The 21,890-nt window shown below is 41.1% G+C and overlaps 1 protein-coding gene across 1 annotated transcript; it reads right to left on the reverse strand.

The window, feature by feature from the left end:
- Positions 1 to 856: 856 nt before the first annotated feature.
- Positions 857 to 2,513, reverse strand: LOC148041438 (uncharacterized). Its single transcript, XM_087679469.1, has one exon. It carries the CDS (start codon positions 2,484 to 2,486, stop codon positions 1,083 to 1,085), a length of 1,404 nt encoding a protein of 467 aa, XP_087535595.1. The 5' UTR covers positions 2,487 to 2,513; the 3' UTR covers positions 857 to 1,082.
- Between the last annotated feature and the right edge of the window lie 19,377 nt (positions 2,514 to 21,890).

Genomic DNA, 21,890 nt, shown 5'->3' on the forward strand with positions numbered 1-21,890 from the left:
ATCAATCTTGCCCTAATCAATATAGGCAACCTCCCTAACCATGATGGTCAATACTCAACAAGACTCTGCTACGCCTATTCTCCTCTCTTACTTTCTTGCACTATTGAAACTTATGAATTTTCCTTCAAACGACTAATGCTACCTTAACATACCATCCTACACATGAGTTACATGTGCTAATTCCCATCCATTAATTCTCTGGCCAATATTGATTAAAATATCATAGCATGAGGATTTGCAAGACAAACATCACCTTGTCATGCTAAGCTTAATCTTCCTCATATGGATCCAGAACCTTATTGGAAGATTTCCCTCCTCACAAAGCACCCAAAGTGGTGTATCTATAGAATTATCTTGCACTATGCTCTCCATAGAAAACATTGCCTAGCTTCTAATTCTATGCAACATGTCATAGAGCCTTCAAGCGCTCTCCATTGAAGCACAACATTGCCTTGATCCCGCACTCTATTGATTATGCCATGTATGGCTTTAGTTTGGTGGATTGGCTAATCCTTGCCTTCACCAACTTTAGTTCAATGGACTTGCCAATCTTCTACTTCACCAACTTGATCAAGAGACACCAGCCCCTTGCCCTAGTGCTGAACTTTGGACATCTCTTGGGCTAAACATCTAAAGAAACAAGCAACAATGACGTTACTCTAGTGAAATGTACTCCATTTGAAGATGATAGTTTGAAAAAACAAACTATAGTAAGCATGTGTTGTGACTACACGCCTTCAAACATAAGGTATCGTTGCCATGAAGAACAAATAAGAAGTATCCAAACAGGATCAGCACATAAGCAAAATAGTACATTTCACCTTTGACTATTGAATTGGTATACGTAGAAAAGCTGTAGCAAAATTGTAAGCCTTTGGAGTGGTGAATCATGCCTTAACCAAAGCCAATCCAATGCATATGAAGCACTAGAATGTTGGTAAAAATACAAACATGGAAGGCTCCAAAACGGTCATGAAAATTAAAGCTGTTGTATCTACAGAACATTTCTACCATGATGCTGTCATTCAGAGTACAAATTAAATATCTTCACCACCACCATAGCTTATACCTTGCCTTCGATATCAATGGTCCCCATCTGCTCGATTCTTCTCCTCTCCATTGATGCCATGGTAGAAGTGATGAGGCACAGAATGGTGGGGCAAAGGATGATGAATGCTTGCAGATGGGTGGCTGAAGGCATTCAGGTCAGCCAGGGTACCCAGGTGATGGTGTGTGAACGCCCGTAGTATGTTGTGCGGGGGCGGCGGCATGTGCGCAGGGTGGAGGTCGAGGCTGAGGTCGGGAAGCGGCACTGAGGATGCCGGGGGAGGATGGTGGTCACTGCTGCATGACGGATCCACTGCAGTGGGGTAAAGGAAGAAGGGGGTTGTCATGCGGTGGTTGGAGGCAGCGGTGGCGGTGGCGGTGGCGGCAGGTGATGACCAGGTAGCAGGGCAGGGTTGGGTGAGGGGGTTTGGTTTTGCAGGCAGGGGTGCTGGCACCAGCATTGGTGGAGGCGGTGGCGGACTGAAATTCTGCTGGTGGTGGTGATGAAGATCCTGATGATGATGATGATGATGATGATGATGATCCTGTTGCTGGTGGGGATGATGATGATGATGATTCTCATGATGATGTTGCTGCTGATGGTGATGGTGATCCTGATGATAATGATGCTGACGATGGATGTTGTTCTCCAGAGGACTGCCCAAATCCGCAGGCGCAGATCTTTTGACAGGGCGTGCTGCCGCAGGCGCACCCACTGCACCTACATCATCCCTGACAGGCTGCTTTAGAGGACAAGCGGCCGCCGGAGGGTCTGCAAGTGGCGCTGCACTCATGCCCTGATCTTCAACAAGGCGAGGCCCATAGAAGCTCAGCCCACAGGCTGGGACGGTGCCTGTTCCCGTGGCGGCGATGACCGCCGGCTCTGCCTGCTTGAGGAGCCACTCAATGGTTTCGCCATCAGATTTCAACCCAAGCTCGCGGGTGAGCTGGAAGATGCGGGCGGCGCAGAGGGCTGGCATGCGGACGCGACGGCCGCGGCCCTCAACCTTGATATGCCTGTCTTTCAGCTCACCGCTGCCGCTCCCTCCTCCTCCACCGCTGCTGCCGCCACCGCTGCGACGCCTGCATTCAAGTTTCTTCTTGGCTTGCTTCTTCTTCTTCGTCTTCTTCTCTGCAGATGCCGCTCTCTCATCTGCGAAAGCCTCTGATGGAAACTGCGCAACAGCGAGGGAGCATGGCCCAGACTCGGCAGGGCTGTGCCCGCCCTCGCCTCTGCCAACAATCACGATGCCGTCACTGTCGCCCTCGTCGCCGCTGTGCTCTGTTGCATCTGCAGGCCGTGCCGCAGCGGCGGCAGCGTCTGCCATGGCCTGCAGCAAAGCATCCTGATGATGGTGGTGCTGACGATGATGGCCGTGGTGATACTGGTAAGGGTCGGGGCCCGCGCTCTGTATCTCAAATCTGTGCTGGTCCACCATAGCTCTGATAAAAACCAGGGTTGGAGCAAGAAGAAACAGAGATCAGGGCCCACTTCAGACAAGACGGCCGTAGGGCCCGCCCGTTTATAGGCCAGCTGTTACAGTCAAAGCCTTGAAGAAATTAACGCACCAGTTTTATTATTATCTAACAAAGTAAAATTCACGGTCGAGACATTATCAATTCTACAGAAAATTCTACCTAGGGTGTGCTAGCGGGTGAGCCATTCACATGCGATGCCCGTTTCAACACCATTTTGCCAGGCACTAGCGATTCCGTGGCATGTTGCATGGCTTCCTTCTATTGACTTTTACTTCCCCTCTTTGAAATTTTATCACCTAATTAGGCTGGTTACAAACCGCCTCGGACAAATTGGGATATGTGCAAAATTAAGGGTGGGATGTTGTGCCGACCAATTTTCTGATTGAGCCCTCAACTCTCGCATGGTGGGCAGATCTAGGCAGGGGATCTCCCTTGGCCAAGCATTGCTTTTGCACCCAAGTAAGAAGAAGAAAATCATATTTAATTAAAAAATATGAAGTGTGACTAACACGGTTTGAATGGTTGGTCAATCTCATCCAAATGTAACATGCCTACCTAGCAGCTGCTGTCTAAGCACGTTTTTAGTGGTCCATCAAGAGACGAATTTAAATGATGCCGCCCAGCACTCCCATTGAATGTCACGGGGTTTATCGCCTAGGGTTTTTCGAGTTCGCCTCGTAATGGAACATCCATAACCCATTAGGATCGACTTGAAATTTGGACTCCTAGTGGACAAGGTCTCCTGACAGCATTCTAGCGTTGGGTCTTGGATATCCTACTTTACGCAAAGATACCCAAGCCAAAGCAGACCCATGCCGCACTTGGTTCAAAGAGAATGGGAAACGAGAGGGATGTGCCACTCAACCTCTCTGCCCATAGGGCATAGTCCCATTCCGGTCCCCTAAAACGGCATGAATCGGGTTTTAACTTAACAATACCTAAAGGTCAAATGCCGTAAAACTTTGTGAGAAGCCTCCTAGTTCTTTGGGACCACCCTACCGTAGGACAGACCTGTTGGGGGTTCCACCCACCCATTTTCCTTGATAGCTTTAGTTTTCTAATTAAGTTCTACCATAATTACGTGTGACACTTAAAACTAGCTTCCTTAATTGAGCCTTTAGGGAACAGGGTTCGTTCATGTAATTTACAACACAGACACAAAAATAGAGCAAGCAGTCCTTTGGACAAACAAGTTCCTTAACTTATCTTCAAGTTAATCTTTGTCTCTTGCCCATACATGAGAAATTATATATCCCTTCTATCCAATAGAAGTACCCTTTCTGCCCTGTAGAAGTAACTGGTCCAAATCACATGGCACCACAATTTCCATCCATTATCCAGAATAGGATCTTCCAACACCCCAGATGTTGGGCTCTACAACTCTGGCAAGGGGCGTCTGGAGCTCCACTGACCGTAAGCGACCTAGGAGTGAGACACAATTTCCGTGGTTGGTCTTTTCACCACTCGACCTTCAGCCCGTGAATCGAGTAGTGCCCTCTCGGATTGAAATGCGGCGTCAGGCGTGACCTTGGAGATTATCCACCCGTGCAAAATATCCTTCCTTAATTAATCCAATTAAGAACCAAGCACAATTAAGGCAATCAGCCTAATATCATCATCTAGGAAAACATTACTTTATTTTCCCATGGCAACTTGTTATCACTGACCCTTGCCATATGTTTACCATCAAACACAGACACTTGGAGTAATCATCCAAATCACATCCCAATAATCAGTTTAATGCAAAAGCATTTAGGACATTATTTGATCAATAAACAAAAACAATGGTATCCTTTTCCAAACATTGCAGGAATAGTCGTGATAACCTTTCCATCGCGTTTTTGCTCTCCCCCTTGGGATCAGGAGCGGTTCTATATAAAATTTACCTAACATACCCTTCTTTCGGCTAAGGCATATGTTAGGGGTTTTAATATTGTACGTGACCTAAGTTCTATAGGTCACTTGCATTGACCGACAACTCGACCTTCTTCCCAACAAGTACAAAAACATCGGTCCTTCCTTCGACTTAAGGTTTCCTAATCCTTGAGCTCTTCGCTTGCCCAAGGGTTGTTGTTGCATCTATCCCAACCTCGAATAGGATTGATAAACATAGTCGCTATCGAACGGCCGCGGATCTCAAGGCATCATAGTTATAATCCTAATGATTGTTGTTTGCACTAGCTATGCATAACTTCAAGATCCCAATGAGCTAATAGCTTGTGATATTAGCAAGACTTTAATGCAAGATCAATTTGTGTACCATCGATGTATGTTTCATATAATCTTTCCCATGCATGTACCATCTACATGCATCTGTGAGCCTTAACAATATTGTCCTAGGTAAAGATTAATCAAAGACTTATTGTTGCTTAGTACTTTAGGATCTTGTATGCTTCTTATGCTATGTATGGACTTGTCTCATAGCAACTAGGTGCAACTAACTTCCCTTGATACATGCACGTCACAAATTCCATCTTTCGAATGTTTGCGATGAATTTATCCTTTTCAATAATCCCTTCCCATGTGGTCTGGTATGAGTCTAATGTATCTCATGCATGGATCAAAGCAAGCATACATTAATTTAGAAATACATTAGTTACAACTAGTACTGCAGTTGAGTTGGCAATGGTGCCCTCGCCCGAGGCTTCATTGCTCGTTGTGGGGTTTCCATCCGTGCATGTTATTTTTCGCTTCGGGCCTATCCTCGATCTTCGTCTCCCCTAGACGTGAGTCGCACAAGACTTCCGCACCTTGTGCTTAATTAGTGGGGGCAATTGGGGAGAGAATTGAGTTTTCGAGTGGGAGATAATCTCACGAGACAGGTATAGGTTCACGGCCAATGGGGGAAGAAAGGATGCGTGTGGACACCCTCTTTCATGCAATAGATGAACTTGGGTTTGCATGATGGGGGTTGAATTGTTATCTCCGCTGGCATTTCCAAGTGCAGCTTTTGCAACTTCCGCAGCCATAGCTCCCAAACTTCTCCTCTTAGGGGCCATGATGGATGCATATTTCTTTGAGTAGAACTTCAATGGACTTGAGGGTTGCATCATCTAGCTTTGAGTAGCTAGGATGGAGATAGTAGAGTCTTCGCAAGAGATGCGAGAGGCTTCGACTCTGCAAGAGGTGATAGAGTAGGGCCTTTGAGATGACCCCCTCCTCTTCTATTAATTATTATTATTTTTTCTCTCTTCCTCTCTCTTCTATCTTCTTCTCTCCCTCAACTTCTTCCTTTCCTCTCTCTATCGTTGTCTCTTCTTCTCTAACTTCTTCTTCTCTTCTTCTCCCTATTCTCTCCTCCTCTTCTTGTTCTTGTTCTTGTTCTTCTCTCTCCCTCTCCCTCCCTCTCCCTCTCTCCCTCTTCTTCTTCTTCTTCCTCTCTCTCTCTTTCATTGGACTACGGTAGAAAGGGGGAAAGAGAAGTCGTCATCCCCTTCACTTAAAGGGGGGGGGGGGGGGTTATAGGGGTTGGGGTGGTATTGCATGGTGGTAGGGGAACTCTCATGGATTGGCCGAGGGAGCTAGAGATAGTAGGCCATGTGGCCTCCCTTCATTGGTGTCATCGTCACTATCTCCCTCTTCGACAACGTTATCTCCCACTTCGTCTTTGTCATCATTGTCTTCCTTCTCCACTCCTTCCTTGTCATCATCACCATCACTCCCTTCCTCATTAGCGTCGTCTTCCTCCTCTTTCCCCCCACCACCTGTTGGCAACGATAGGGGGGGGAAGACGTGAAATTTTTTCCTTTTTCTTTAATTGAAAATTAGGGGGGGGGGGTTCCCATGCGGGGCGGGATGGCATATTACAACAAGCTTCAAGTCTTAACAAGTAGGCCAATTGCATTTTTTTGATATACATGGGCATGGCATGTGTGCAAGAAAAAAGCTAGACTATATTCTCACTGCCCTAACACTCTGTGATAGTGTGTAACCACCCCTATCGAGCCTTCAATTGGCACAAGAGTGGCCTTCTTCTCATAGATGGACTTGCCTTATAATGGCAATTGGAAAAGTTAGGTATTTAAAATTGTTCCCTTATCTAATGCTAAAGGTAGATATATATTGATATAAGACATATGTGCAATGCCCCCAACAAGGAACTTCACAAAAGTGTTCATAAGACCTTTTCCAACATTTTCACACAACACCCTATGAGAACTTTCCTTTAGGGATTTCAAAATGACGATTAAATCCTATAGACACCTTCAAGGAACTTTACACATTATTCCAAGGTTGTCCACTGCTCTTCCAAATGGCACTTCACTTCACATGTTCTAGATTTCTCTTAGCACTAACACTCTTAGAATATTACAATACTTTATCTCCTTATCATTGAACAACTTGACTTAATATCACCCAATAACACCTACTTGTCAAGAATCGTGTGGTGGGGGACTTTGCTTGAGCTGCTGCGCCAAACACACACTGTATACACAAGAGGAAGCTCACTCAAGAACATAAGAAGAGAGATGGAGGCCAAAAAATTTTATTGCTGATTTTTTCTTCTTCTTCCACACACTATACAATGCACACAAAGTATAGATAAGATACAACATAAAGGAAAGTGGCCTTCTAAGTCAAACAGTGCACAACCGACTGCACTAATCGACTGGTGCTATATCTTTGCCAGCTGTAGGTAGGTGTAACAACCTAAATATAATAAGTGATAAGTTAGTGGCCATGTGAGTGTCATAATGACCACCAATGTGCTAAGTGTAGACGTGCAGACCCATCTAGCCAGGCGGTCCATCATCAATGTCCGCACATGTTGAGCTTGCCATCTCAACACTACTTAGGGCCAAACTTGGATGTAAGGCCAACTTGACTTATAGCCTTCCTAATCTCAGCCCATATTGGCTTCACCCCAATATAAGTCCAAACAATATGCACAACATCCTTTTCTTTTCTCTTGACTTATAGCCTTCTATATCTCAACACATATTGGCTTCACCCCAATATAAGTCCAAAAAATATGCATAACATCCTCTTCTTTTCTCTTACATAAAGGGAAAAGAAGGGACATGCCTTTGTACTTGCACTTCACCTTTACATGTAACTTGTTTATCAAAACTCTCCAAAGAAAGGCAATCACTCTTGTCAAGGGGCTAGCTCTCCATACCTTCCTAGCATACCTCCTCTAAGTTGAGAGCGCACCTCCTCGAGGTTGAGAGTATTTCTTCCATGCATGTTTTGACTATCTAGGTTACATCCCTACGAGTAAAGTCTTTCCTTGTTTACATTTGCCTATATTGTTGATCAACTATGAAAGAGGGTTATCATAAAAGAGTACACATGGACATAAGAAGTGGGTTAGTCCCCTTTGACTTTATTCATTAAGGGAGTCAACTACCTTGCTTTCTCCCCAAAAAGGTGGAATTCCCTTGCAACCCTTCCCAGGTTATTGAAGCATAATCTAGCAACATCCCAAACATTAGTACATCTCTGCACTCCCTTTTTCCAACATGGAAGAGAGAAGTGTCGATTGACCTCATGCAGAGAGAAACATTCTTTAATGCATCTTGCCTAGTCCAAATGACTAATTGAATAGTTGCATTTAGACTAGGCCATCCTTTCCAAGTACAACCCATGAGTATTGCATTCCCTTTTTCCAACATGGAAGAGAGAAGTGTCGATTAACCTCATGCAAAGAGAAACATTCTTTAATGCATCCTGCCTAGTCCAAATGACTAATCGAATAGGTGCCTTTTAGACTAGGCCATCCTTTCCAAGTACAACCCATGAGTAATTGCTCTCCAATTTTGGACCAAATTTTGCACCATCTTTGAGTTAGGATCTTAGCTGCACCCTTTGCTAAGGAAAGCTTGTCCAATATAGATATAGGCTTCAAACAACATTCTATAGGGGGTACATCTAATCCTATGAGACATTATTGTTATGGCCTCTCAAAACACCATAACAACCCAAGACACACTGATCTGCTTGAAATGACTCAAATACTGTAGGAAACTTCTTGAACAAGTTTATAGCCATTATAAGCATATAACATTTAGGAAAGACACTTAGATATGAAACACATATCATATTCAACAACACAAAACTGCAATCCATAGAAATATCACACAGTTTATTATTACCATGACTGTCCCTAATTGAATAACTTGAAAGAAAAATAGCATTAGTACTCAAGAAACAAACATAGACCAATAGGATCAAACATCAACAACCACATCAGGGTGCTATCCCAAATCATATTCCATCCATGATCACATAACATTTGATTGAATACAACTACATGACGTTTACGACTTACACTTGACTTTCAAGTGAAACATCATATGACTTACACATGCTGATCCAAAAAGCCTACATGCATAAAAGTACTAAGGTATGAAATAGTACTAAATAGACCATGGAATTCGAGCCCTAACACCTGGCACAGCTCGGTGGATGATTGGGACAGTCAGGACCCGAATCCACAAGCATGCAACTAACTATTGAAAAGCATGGAAACTAAGTATGATGAAGAGCAACTCAGAGAACACATTTATGCCTTGCCAGAGGCCTTGCACCTCTTGACAAGACACACTGAGCAAAAGTGAGTAAAGCCCCTTTCAGATACTCAAAGCTCTCTGGTACAGTTGCATAACTTGCTCTAAGAGTTAGTGGAATGAACTAAAACATGTCATGAGTAACAACAAAAAGTACAACAAAGCTAAGAACTAAAAGGATCTAGGAGCAACTTCCACATTCTGCAAGATTTGTTTTTCAACCTCTTGAAGTGGCTAAAATCTTTCTAACAACATTTTATAATCAATTTGAAGTCCGACATATTGTCCCATAAAGTCTAGATTTCATCCAAACATTTGGTTTGAAGCTCGTTAGTCCACTTCTCAAATAAGGTAGTAGACATCTTATTCATGTCCAACAACTACTGCAACTTTGCAAATTTTCCCCCGAGCTAAGATTCCATGGTTTCATACTCAGCCTATTTTTTCTGTAATTTGTGAGTTAAATCCTTAGATGTCTTCTGGTGAGTAGACAAATAAACTTGCAACTCACTAATCCGAATTGGATTTTTGAACATTTTGCTTGTCATAATCCTAAAAATAAACCATTAATTTTTGCATAGCCCCCATTGCATGAGAAAGACTGCCATTACTAACATCATGCATTCGATAATGAACTGAAATAGATGGTGCATTTGCTGGAAACTCAGCAATATGCTGATCACCAAGTGTATCATTAGGATGATTTTGAGAATCATGAGAAATAGTTTGATGCTTTCCCTTTGACTTACACATACTCCTAAGCCATATTTTCCCAATCTTTTACTTTTTCTTTGCATAAATATTACTTCACAATCTAGAAGCATCAACATTACCATGTTTACCAACATTGAGTGCATCCTCAATACATGCATCCTTACTATCCCCTTTGACAAATTCTGAAGCAATCTATTTAGCATATGCTTCATCATACCCCACATGCACCAAATCGTGATAAATGGCATGCTTATCCAAATCACCATCAAACAAGCCATGAACATCTGTGACATCTTTGACATCATGAGAAGTAGCAGCTTTGACCTCTGTTTCCACTACATTCTCTAACAAAGAATTGACATCCAAATTAAGCAAATATTCAACTGTTAGTTCGGGATACAAAACCCGAGCATATTTATACAAACCTGCCAAAAAACAACCCATCCTAGATTTTTGAAAAACCTTCTTAGATTTTGAGATCTTGATCTCAGCCATTAACCTATTGTACATGAGGCTAGCCCAATTCGGCATCCCCAAATTCTCAGGATAATAAATAATTCCATAAGTTTCCATGGCAATGTTTTCAGTCTTTATAAACATCATAAACGACTCCATGAACCATCATAATTGCAATTTCCAAACCCCATCAATGTGCTTCAACACATATACATTCCTCGGTCTAGTAGGGTCTCCAAAAACATGCTGCATTTGATCTTCGGTGCATCGAAATGATGCCAGGTTATTATTCATGTGGGGAGAGAAAAATTCTGGCTCACAATTACAGTGGTCAACTCAACCCGACCAACAATCTTACCATTTGATTGCCTTAACACATCCATTTGCACTGAAGCATGTACATTTGAAGCCCATTGATCCCATGGTAATCGGGCATACTCATACAACCATATCTTTTCCAACCGACCACGCTTTAGCAAGGAGAGCTTGTGGGTTAAAGAATGCCATGTATGCATCATGGCATCAATAGTTGCAGGTCGAGGAGAAGAAGAGAATGGAGAAAGGGATGAAATCCCAAAAGAGTGAATGTTCTTCTCCATGCAAATGCACAAGTCAAAGCTTTCACTTAGTCCGATCCCTTTCGTGCCATATGTCACTTCATACTCATATGATTGTGACAATTCACACCTATAACTATCACTAAATGATTCTCTTGTCCCAGTTGGAATGATTAAATGAACAACTGAATAATATGGTTGTACAAGCCTTTTAAGTTTAAATCCATTAATTGCAGGCTTCAACACATTTCCCTGCAAATCCTTTAATAAGAATGTGCCCTGTGACCAATATCCTTGGAGATCACAAATGGGCATGCATACTAAAGTTTTAATTTGTCGGGAAATTTTCCAAGTTAGGAATTATAAACTACAACCCAATCTCCTTCTTGAAAAAGTTTCTTTTTAACATGTCTATTGACTCAAGCCTACTGTCTCCATTATTGTGTGACTCCTGAAATGTAGGCAGCCAATACCTTGTCCTTCTCTAACTTTAGGAGTTGTTCCATTCTATGCTACATAGACTCTTGAGGATCCGGTTTATATATAATATCAATTCTCAAACTTGGTACCACAAATTCCATGGGGACCATAGCTTCTAATCCATAGACAAGTCTGAAGGGTGTAAGCCCTGTTGTAACCTTGTATGCTAACTTGAAAGCCCACAATGCTAAATCAAGTTTAGCATCCCAATCTTCATGTTATCCTCAACAATTTTCTTCAAAATGCAGAGTAAAATCTTGTTGGAACTTTTAGCTTGACCATTAGCCTGAGGATGATAGGGGGTAGAATTCTTATGAAAAATCATGTACATAATAGTTAGTTCTTGGATAACCTGATTTAAAAAATGCTTACTCCTATCACTGACCAACTCAATAGGGCAACCAAACTTGGTCATAATATTGGAAAAAAAAATTTGGCTACACTAGATGCTTTATTATCCTTCAAGGCTTGAGCTTCCATCCACTTTGTAGCATAGTCAGTGCAAACCAAGATATACTGATTTCGTGTACTCTTTTGCACAGCTGGCTTAATAGGCCCAACAAAATCAATCCCCCACTTTTGAAATGGCTCAAGTGGTAGTACATGATCTTGCATCCCATCTCCCTGTCAAGAGGTTGACCCTCCTTCAAACATTGCAAACACTCTTTATCATATTGATGAGCATCCTTCAACACAATAGGCCACCATAGACCTGCTTGTAGTATTTTCCTGCTTGTAATCTCCCCTGAAAAATATCCACCTGACAGTTCGAAATGAGCTTCATGAAGAACTGCTTGTTGCTCAAATTCAGGATGATCTTGCATCATGTCCGTGTCAAGAGGTTGACCCTCCTTCAAACATTGCAAACACTCTTTAGCATACTAATGAGCATCCTTCAACACACTAGGCCACCATAGACCTACCTGCAGTATTTTCCTGCCTATAATCTCCCTTGAAAAATGACCACCTGACAGTCCGAAATGAGCTACATGAAGAATTGCTGGTTCCTCAAATTCAGGAATACACCTTCTCAAGACATTATCTACTCCCCTTCTATACAGTGTGTTCATAATAACCCGAAATACCCTGCTCTTTAGTGCCAATCTTCTTCTTTGATCTGTTGTAAGGTGTGCTAGCATAATCCCTTCTTTCAGGAAATGCAACAACTAGTGATAATATGAATAAGGGTTTATTACCTGAACCTCAAAGAGTTCAGCATCAGGAAGTTGATCAGGAACACCTACTTCAGCCTCATCATTTTGCAATCTACTCAAATAATCATCTATAGCATGTTCTTTCCCTGCGGTATGAATAACCTTGAAGTCAAACTCCTGTAACAGTAACATCCATCTTGCCAATCTACCTGTCAATTGAGGTTCATTTATCAGGATTAAGAGTGCTTGATGATCCACATAAAAGATTGCCTAATTTCCCAACAAATAATGCCTAAATTTGTGCATAGAGAAAACTATGCCAAATGCTTCTCTTTTTGTAATTGAATAATTCTTTTCAGCAGTACTCAATCTTTTACTAGCATAATAGATTGGCCTATACTAGCTAGGTACTTTATCCTGGATCAATACAACTCCCACAGCTAGATTAGATGCATCAACAAAAACATGGAAAGGTAAATCCCATGCTGGAGGTTGCAATATTGGAGCTACCACACTAACATCTTCTTGAGAATATTAAAGGCTTTCTCTTGACCTTCCCTCCAAACAAACCACATCCCTTTCTTCGTTAAAGTTGTAAGAGGAGAACAAATATGTGACAGGTACCTTGAATACTTACTATGCCACTTCACTTGCCCCACAAACCTCATAACTCCTTGCATAGTAATTGGAGCCTTAGCTTTTTGGACAGCTGCAATTTTTCTTGGATCTATACTCATACCTTCTTCAAAAAAGATGTGGCCTAAAAGCACACCCCTCTTTGCTGCAAACATTGACTTAAAGGGGTTCAATGACAAGATGTGGCCTAAAAGCACACTCCTCTTTGCTGCAAACATTGACTTAAAGGGGTTCAATGACATGCCAAATCTTCTACATATTTCAAAACATAACCTAAGGTGTTCTAAATGCTCTCTCTCCTATTGCCAAAAACACAAAAATCATCAATAAATACCCTCATAAAAGTTGTTAGATATGGCTCAAATATCTTATGAGTAGCTCCCTGAAATTTAGGAGGTCCATTCTTCAGTCCAAAGTTCATGACTGTGCTAACATATGCTCCCCACTCAGTGATAAAAGTTGTCTTATCCATATCTTCTGGATGCATCCTAATTCGATTGTATCTTGAAAACCCATTGAGAAAACTATACATCTCATGGCGTACCACATCATCAAGGAGAGAGTCGGTAAAAGGAATCGGGAAGGGATCTGTAATGGTAGAGCTACATTTAATTTCTTGTAATCCACACAGACTCGAATCTTCCCATTCTTCTTGGGCACCACAACACTAGGAGATAACCAAGTAACCTCATTAATCAATTTGATGAACCCAACTCTCAAAAGCTTGTGAATTTCTTCCTTGACCTGTTTAGCATAGTTAGGGTTCATTCTATACCTCTTTTGAATAATTGGCTTAGCATCTCTCTTCAAATTGATCATGTGTTGACACACGGCTAGATCAAATCCTTTCATTTCCGTATAATCCCAAGAAAAAATGTCTTGAAATTCTTTGCAGAACTTAATAAGATTCTGCTTGAAGTTTTCTTCCACATATTTAAATTAACTTCTTGAATCTCATCCTCAACTACCCTTGCATATCTTCTCATTGTATTCTCATATCTTGGTTCATCTTGAATAATGGATTTTTGTCCTTTTGCCTTCAATACATATCAGGATTGTCCATAGAACTGTCCAAAGCAGGTTGTTGCTTTTCAAGTATTTCTTGCTGAAAACTTCAGGATGACTACGTCCTTGGTCCTGAATTATTTTATACTACTCATTCCATGACCTACCCTAAAATTCAGGTTTCTCCTGACCTTCAGGAAGGCCTTCAAAATTCTGTCTTGACTAGTTTTGAACTCCTCGATTTCAAAGACCAGAACCACTGAAGGATTTGCTGAAAGAAATAATTCCTCCTCATCATCTTCTACTTCATCTGCAAGGTTAATAGTCTAAGCTACTACAGGTCTAGAGGAACTCTTCAAGTTGACCTTATTAATTGTTGACAATCTGATTTCCTTAAGTCCTCTAGGAATACACACATAATCATTCCCCAAGTCCTGTTTTAATTTGGCCAATTTCAAACATGGTCTACCCAAAAGCATTGTATGAGAATCCCCAATTTCTAACATTCTTAAGATAACAAAACTCACACTAAATTTGAGGCCAGCCACTCGAATTTGTTGATTACGAAGAATACCCAAAGGCTGTAACCTCCTCTGGTCTACCATCCCGACCTGAGAATGGTAGGCACTTGATAATCCACAACTTCTTGTTGGGTTGGTATAGCTGCCTAATAGTAAGGACAACTATACTTTCAAGAACTTCCTATTGCTTTTGCCTAATCTTCAAGAGTAACTTTTCCTTAAATCTTGGTATTAAATCCAAGATCTGCTCTAGGGTCAAGTGCAGAGAACACTTTGCTAGGGCTTGAAATAGCTCTTCTGAACCTCCTTGCCATAACTTTGCAAAAACTGTACTATCAGCGAACCATTCCTAACAATCAGGAACCTAATCTTGCTATTTAGGAAAATACTCCTGTTGTTTAGGAAGATGCTTCTACAGCTTAGAATTTTGAATACCTAAATCCCCTACATCATCAACTTGATCAAATTCAGAATTTTGAGCAAGTTTTTGCAACTTTCTAACTTGCTTGTTGCCTTTTTCCTTGTCTTCTCTTATTCTTGCCAATCAAGCTTCATACCAGCTTGGCTTCTAGTCATTGCTAAGACCATTGCTTCCTCTTGATAATCCTTTACTTGAGTACAAGTAGAACAGTCATATTGAACATGCATACTTACAGCATTAGTATTACCTGACACCTCCTTTGCCCTTTCTTGAACCTCCTCTTGTTGAATTTTCTTACAGTTAGTAGTACCTGTACCTTCAGGAAATTTCCTTTCCTCATCTTGATTAGGTAACTCAAGGAGGATTGTTGCAACTAGGGCAGGTGGATGCTGTGGATGAGATGCTCTTGCAGGTCTTTCGTCATTGTGGGACCTTGCTACTAATGGCATTCCTCTCTCAGTCCGATGCTTTGCCCAAAGTTCACAGTTTGGTCCAACAAAGTGTCCTTGACCTCCACAATAGTGGCATGCTCCCATGTGGGTGGTTTGCTACTGTGCCAAAAAATTTCCCTAAGGCTGTCTTGCCTACATTCTTCTAGGTCCCCTTAAGGGCCTTTGAGGTATTGTGTCAGTAAGAACCTGATTGACTGCAGCTGGCTAGATAGGTCGTAGCCTAGGCTACATCATTGGCATCTGCTGTGCCATCCTCACATTAGGATTGTACCAACAAGTCCTAGTGTCATGACCATTCCTATGACATATTTCACAATACTTTTCTTTCTTCTTGGTATGAGAAAGACCCAAATCCTTTAGCTTTTGTTTAATCTTTTTATCCAGCTTGTTGTTCTTTGCCTTTTTCTTATCTTTATCCTTTTCTTTTCTCTTCTTAGTCCTGGTTGATCATGATTTCTTCTTTTTCTTTTTGTGCTTCTTCCTTCTAGACTCATCATCATTAGAGTCACTATAATCATCATTTGAATCTGAATTGTAATCACTGCCTCATCACCACTATTCGCGTCTAAATCTAAATCTGAACATGCATTAGAATTTGAAGTTGAAGAATCCTCATTCTTAGGAGTCTTTGATCTGGAGGTACCAAGTCTCCTCTTTAATGTGTCCAATGTGTCATTTTGACCCATCTTCACATTGGCGATGGGGTTCCTAATCTTACCCCTCAGGCCCTTCATAAAATATGTAATTTGCATTTCAACTGAAGCTGCATCATTAGCATCTAACTGGTTTAGCAAGTTCTTAAACTTCTAGGGATAGTCCTCCACTAGCATAGTTTTTTGTTTAATCTTCTTGATCTTCCTTAAAATATCTCCCAGAGTTTTGTCCTTATGGAACCTGCCCAAAAATGTTGTTTTTAAAGCATCATATGTACTGAAAGTTGCCATATCATAATTGGCAAACCAATCCATGGCCTTCCCCTGCAAGGTGGCAACAAACTGCTGCTTCTTGACCTGATCTCCATACATTTGGTTGAATCCACTAGCTGTCCACCTTGTCTCAAATTGTGCCACATGGCAGTCGGGGTCTTCCTGGTTTTTTCCTGAAAGTTTAGATGCTCGAACCTTTAGATTAACAAGTTGATTTGGATTCATTATGCTTTGCTTCTTGGGCTTCCTTTGAGGTGGTAAAGGATTGAAGTTCAGAGACCTCTGAGATGGGATTCTAGCACTCCATAATAGAAATGTCCTCCCTAGAACTATATGTTGTAACCTCTTAAGTGCCTATCTAGGAGGAGTATCCTGACGTTCAAGAGGCAATATTCCCTCATCATCTGGCACATTGGGTGAATCTGTTGAAGTGGCAGGGGAATGAAACCCTATCGAGGTACCTGCAAAGGTAACCCCCTTCCAAAGAAGTTTGCCCTACATCAATAAATTGTGCTTTATCCAACTTGCCTAGGCCTTCTGCTCCACTCCGATCATTCAGTCTTGCAATCTGCTATTGCTATCTTGCTAGGGCTTCCATGAATTCTCGAGATCTGCTCCTGGTATGAATAGAATTGGATAGATAAGGGTAATTGTCTAACATAAATGTTGCCCATAGAAGGCACATGATACTCTGTCAATGCCATTAACATTCTTGCCACCCAATCTTTTATCCTAATTTCATGATAATTGGTTGCCTAGATTAGGAAATTATTTCCATGAAACTGGCAGGGATCGCCAGAGTGTTATGGCGTCTCAAAACATCATAAGAACCCAAGACACACTGATTTGCCTCAAATGACCCGAATATTGCAGGAAACTTCTTGAACAGGTTTACAGCCATTATAAGTATATAATATTCAAGAAAGACACTCAAATATGAAACACATATCATATTTAGTAACACAAAACTGCAATCCATAGAAATATCACACAATTTATTATTATCATGACCATCCCTGATTTAATAAATTGAAAGAAAAATAGCATTAGTACTCAAGAAACAAACATAGACCAATAGGATCAAACATCAGCAACCACATCAGGGCATTGCCCTGAATCATATTCCATTCATGATCACATAACATTTGATTGAATACAACTACCTGACATTTAGGACCTGCGCCTGACTTTCAGGTGAAACATCATATGACATATAAAGTTGCTTTACACATGTTGATCCAAAAAGCCTACATGCATAAAAGTACTAAGGTATTAAATAGTACTAAATAGATGATGGAATTTGAGCCCTAACAATTATGGTAGCCCAAATTGCGCTTCAAGCGATCGTATTAGTAGAGTGAATTTCAATCTTTGAACCTTGTTGTGTGTCTCTTCTAGATCGAGACACTCGTCCTCTTTTGGCAAGGTCACCTACATCCATGCACCTATACACCATTGCTCTTTTGCACCTAAGAACCATAGAAATTTGCATGTAGTCCTATCTATCTCCCTTCAACACGAGGTTAATAAGCTGAAAATTGCTACAACATAAAGCAACCATAGATTACCTTACACAGTGGATTGAAGCAAGGGCAACGAGGAGAAATGATGCAAGGACCATTACTAAGTTTCTTTGGGAGCAAGCCATCTCCAGGTTTTGCTACCCCATTGAACTAGTTAGTGATCAAGACACATATTTCATTAATGAGGTCATTAAGCATTTGTTGTTCATCTTTTTGGTTATCCATGGAAAGTCATTGCCATACTATCCCCAAGCCAATGGTCAAAGCTAAAGCAATGAACAAAATATTGATCAATGTGTTGACAAAAATTCTCTTTGCTTCACAAATTGATTGGGACAATAAGCTAATGGTAGCCTTATGGGTGTATCTCACTGCCTACAAAATAGCTATTGGAAAATGCCATTCAAGCTAAATGTACGAAGCGGTAGTGATTTAGCTAGTTGAATTGTTTACTTTGAGCCCATGGATAGCTATGCAAGAGAGATGAGAATGCTAGAAGGCTTGGATTGGATGCTTAGCTAAATTGAAAAGATTATTTGAAATACGACTTATCGCCACTCATACACTCATTTGTGAAAAGGCACGAAGGAAGGCATGGTTTAATAAGCATGCCATACAATGTGACTTTGAAAAGGGTGACCTAGTGTTCTATTTGATCAAGGGTCATAAGCAAAAAATGAAGTTCCACATATTAGGACAATTTAAGGTCCATCATATTAGTAGAACTAGCAATGTGGAGCTTGAAGCCCTAGATGGGGAGAGCATAGGCTTCTTCAATGGAAGTTGCACTAAGAAATACTACCCACCCACGCACCCACTATATGAGCCCCCTATGCTAATGCCACCCATAAACATATGAGTAATATCAATTACTCAAGTCAACCCTGAAGATGAGGAAACCATTGCACTAGCCTACTTGTGTGGCTATGTGTTACAACCCAAAATGACCATGTCCTTTATGCATTGATGATTGACGAAGGTGTTGATAATAACATACTCACATACGACGACTGAGGCAATCCCAATTGATCCCAACATTAATATGTATGGGGGAAAACCATACTCCTTGCTATAAGGAAGTGCAAAGTCATGATCACCATCAAGATTGAAAGCCTTCTTGCTATTTTTTATGTGCTTTTGAACGTTGAGGGACTGAGACAAGAAACACTATTGGAACGAACCTTCAAGAAACAAACTCAATGCAATGTTGACTATGCAACCTAACATATCCACCTCGCTCTTGCAAATGTCAAAATAATAACAACTTTTAGTGTGGGAACCCAAGCCTCAACTAGGCCTATGCTGTCACCAAGGTTTTAATCTACCACATTAACTCTAGTGAGAGGGGTAAATAAATGCTGCATGACTTGCAACAAGCTCAAATGACCAAACATAAATCTATAAGCAAGCTAACCCCTAGTCAAAACATCTATGCCAAGTGTGGTTTTGACACAGAACATTCTTTCTACAAAACTTATGTCTCAAGGCCACCTAAGTCTTGAACCTACTATCAGAAAACTCAATGAAGAAGTTGATTCTATGGAAAAATAATACATGTAAAGCTGTGATGGGTCCCCAAGGCCTTACTGTGCACACAAGGGTATTATGAAGACAACTGTTGGCTATTGGCTGCCAGAGAATCCCACCATGACCACTCTCACAACCGCATAGACTAAAGGAATCATTCTCATGTGGCTAGTTACACTAGTGCTAAGTTGACCACTATGATTTCTTGTAGTAGCCAGTAATGCAATAAGCCACCTAATCTGGTGCCCAAATGGAATGATTCAATGATGTCACAATCAAGGCCTAGATGACCTCTGAAATCATCAACCACCACCATCTACATGTAAATAGAAACCTAAGCACTGGAAGGCTACTACCCTCACACCAATATCAATGGAAGCTACATGAATAGATACCAACTATTTAGATCTGGAGGTAGCCTCTTCTCCATCTCAAGAAGATTCAACAATTACCCTCCTTTCCAATCCAATTACCCCACAAGGACAGTCCTAAAAGACCACAACTACTTTTGAGTGTGCACCAACATTGAATGGAAATATGGCAAATCCTCTAGTGAGGTTAGGTATAAGTATATCATTAGTGAATCATGTTAAACCAGAACCCCCTATTGAGTTATTGCCCACATATTTCAGACCTTCCATAGTGGAACTCACAGCAAACATGGCTACCAATATGAGTAGTATAGTCGACAACATTTGGCATCTTGACAATACATTCACCCTATTTGCTTGCAACAACTGTGACCGCTTTTACCTAGGTTTGTTAGATGAAGATACTACGATGGCAATAGAGGCCTCCCTTGCTCTTGGGAAGAGTACAAATTCATCTTCACCAAGCACACCTCTATTGTTGAAGAACTCATTGTCACATAAATTGGCAAAGAGAAATCCATACACAGCCCATTAATCACATCTTTTAAGCATAGTTGTCAAGCCTCAAAAATAGAAATAGCAAACATAAAGAATCTAGCCATGTCAGAACATGCATTCCTTCCCAAGTGGTTCACTTTGTGTGCACAATCAAAATGACTTGTTTGTCAGATAATGACTAACACAAAACAATGATAAGCCATCAAGGTCACTGAGTATGACCCCACTTAAACTACACCCACTTCCTTCTGGTGTTGGCCATCACTTGAAAGACCCCTCTAGAGATCATGTGCTCCTACATCCGTATTTGGATAGAGTACTATGTGAGGAGAAGCTACAAATTGCTTATCATCTCAACACCAGAGATTTTCTCATAGATGTTCTCACTTATATAACACATGTGGGCATCAACCCAACTGACATGGACCATGCCATGGAATACAATCCTCATTTTTATGATTGGTTTGTGCAAAAAGGTCCAACACCATCTCCTTAAACTCCATGATTGTGTGCATCTCTATTAGTCACCGTGTACATATTTCATTCTTTTATTTTCATCTTTTTTGTCATTTCATACTAACATGTTGAGACTTGTGCCACCCCAATTCTCCCCCCACTCACCCCCTACAAACTAGGAAGCATTGATAACTCTCTAAGGAGGGGATGGTTCATAAAGTATTCAAAAGTGTTCAAAGTTAGTCATTGCATATCACTATAAGGAATTTTTGCAATAAGGAAAGCAACACTTCATTTTTGAACAAGAGAAGGGTGCAAGTTCATATAATATTTAAAACCTTCCTGTCATCGTAGTTTTTTCTTTTCCACAAAAGACATATAAAAAATGGTAGGAGCCGATGAGAAGGTTGTCCACAAAGAGACATGAGAAGCCAGAAATCCCCTTTACAGATGCAAAACAAGCAAAATACAACATGAATGCTGATATCTTAAGAAATGGAGATCTAAGGTACAGTGGACAGATATAGAACCTCAAACAAGTGGTGGACAAGGAACAGAAAGCCAAAGAACTGGTGGAACTTTGTTCATTGGCTTAGTATGTGGAGAAATTCAGGGGCAGAGTTAACCACCCAAAATGCATCGAATTCCTAACAAATTATGATGGAAACAAAAGAACATGGACCATCATGATGAAGATGCCTGAAGGACTACAAAAGGCAAAGATTCCACACTTAGTAGGATTGGTGCAACGAGCCCTAGATCTACCACAATACCCCTACAAACCAAAGGCAAAGAAATATGTTATGGCTGGTTTAATTTCACATAGTAGCAAATGGAAAATGATGTCATCAAGTTTGAGGTGATCCTTGACCTTGATATGCAACTATAGGCCAAGTTCATCCACACATTATTCTCAAGTGCTCGCCACAATGCTGTGATAAACCGGATCCACCTTAACATGTTTGAAGATTTGGTCACAGGAGATTTAAAAGATGCGGACCTGAATGCATACACAAGGAGCACCATTCATTTAGTGGTTGCACTACTAAGGGAGCCCATGGGTTTTGAAGAGGTCACAGTGAGAAGTCGGAAGCCTATTAGGGAAAAAGCCACTAGGAGAGCACACATGGTTGCATTTGGAGGGGTATTAACAACCAT

Source organism: Lygodium microphyllum, chromosome 1 (genome assembly GCF_053477565.2).
Source record: "Lygodium microphyllum isolate KBCC chromosome 1, Lygodium_microphyllum_v1.1.10, whole genome shotgun sequence".
NCBI lineage: Eukaryota > Viridiplantae > Streptophyta > Polypodiopsida > Schizaeales > Lygodiaceae > Lygodium > Lygodium microphyllum.

Bases quoted from the DNA above. Each gene is read 5' to 3' on its own strand.
- LOC148041438 (XM_087679469.1), bottom strand. From the start codon at position 2,486: ATGGTGGACCAGCACAGATTTGAGATACAGAGCGCGGGCCCCGACCCT.